A 1,281-nucleotide genomic window follows, 5' to 3' on the forward strand; every position below is an offset into this window, starting at 1 on the left:
TTGCTGGCGTTGGCTTTTTCAAGATCGTTGATTAGAGCCTCCAACTTATCAGCCTCTTGCCTGCTCTCGATCAGGTCCGCCTTGAGATTTTTGGCTTCGTGAAAATTGATGAGGTGAGACTCTTTATACTTCTCCTTTGCTTCGAGGGCTTTGTCCAGGGCAGTCTGTTTTCCCTTCATCTCCTCAGCCAGTTTATTTTTCTCCTCGAGCAATGCCGCATTTGCCTTCTGAGCTGCCTCAAGCTGCTCGGCATATTTCGCTTCGACGACCTTAAGCTCCTCAGCGTGCCGTTGCTCGGACGCCTTGGATTGCTCGGTGATGACCCCCGAGCGGAGCCGATCGGCAGTCATGGTTAGCATGGCTTGCAATTAGAACAAAAGTTAAAATGACTATAATAGATAAAAAGATTGAGTCTCAACAGGAAGAGACAACTTACACTGGCAAGCTCGTTTAATGCACGGTTCAAGATCTAGTTGACATCCATCGACTCTGTCCCAGCCATGACTTCTCGGCTGCGCTCGTGCCTCAGGATCCTAGTCATCCTGTCCTTGGCCGATCTTAGAGCGCAACTCAATATGTCATCCCCTGTTTGAACAGGGGTTGCTGGCTGTGTCTGATCAACAGGAGCCGGTGGGGAAGGGGTCGACTCGACCGATGCAGGTGGAGTTTGCTGCTCGAGGGGAGATGGATGTGGTGTTGTATTTTTCGAAGGACCAGCTGCTGAAGGGTTCTCAGTGCGAGTTTTCTTGGCCGGAGGCTCTTTGCTGCATTCCCCGCGATGCTGCTTGCTCGCTGGAGCATCAGGCGCACTATAGAGGTCGAACATCTCTTCGGATGGCATGTCTGTAAGAAGACAAATACACGAACAATTAGACAGTATAAACAAATGAGTGTGCTATGTCAAAAAAGGAAACAAAGTCAATTGTAAGTAAAATACCCAAGCTATAATTATCGGTCGCTACATTATATACTTTACTAGTGTTATACTCACTTTCTGGCATGAAGAAGTCTGAATCTAAAGTGAGAGTGTACTTAAAGTTGTCGTCCCCGTCAAATAAGTGACAGGGAATTGGCAAACTATCTAAGAGCGAGATCAGTATCGTTCTCATTTGAAGACTCATTGCTAGGTGCAAGGGCTTCAGAAGCTGTCTTTTTTTGCTTTCCCGAAGGGGCAGGGGGCGCGGCCGCTCGTGGGGTGCTGGAGGGTTCCTTGATTGTCATGCTAGCTGGTCTCCTCCTTTCAGGTTGTGACACATCTGGGTGCTTCTTGGGAATTCCCTC

At 48.6% G+C, this 1,281-nt stretch overlaps 1 protein-coding gene across 1 annotated transcript; it reads right to left on the reverse strand.

The window, feature by feature from the left end:
- Positions 1-469: 469 nt before the first annotated feature.
- Positions 470-1,001, reverse strand: LOC133785894 (proline-rich receptor-like protein kinase PERK1). The gene is made up of 2 exons (XM_062225109.1): positions 992-1,001; positions 470-843 (listed from the first exon to the last, which is right to left on the reverse strand). The coding sequence occupies exons 1-2, from the start codon at positions 999-1,001 to the stop codon at positions 470-472; spliced, it is 384 nt and encodes a 127-aa protein (XP_062081093.1).
- Positions 1,002-1,281: the final 280 nt, after the last annotated feature.

The sequence above is a fragment of the Humulus lupulus genome, chromosome 6 (genome assembly GCF_963169125.1).
Source record: "Humulus lupulus chromosome 6, drHumLupu1.1, whole genome shotgun sequence".
NCBI classification, from domain to species: Eukaryota; Viridiplantae; Streptophyta; class Magnoliopsida; order Rosales; family Cannabaceae; genus Humulus; species Humulus lupulus.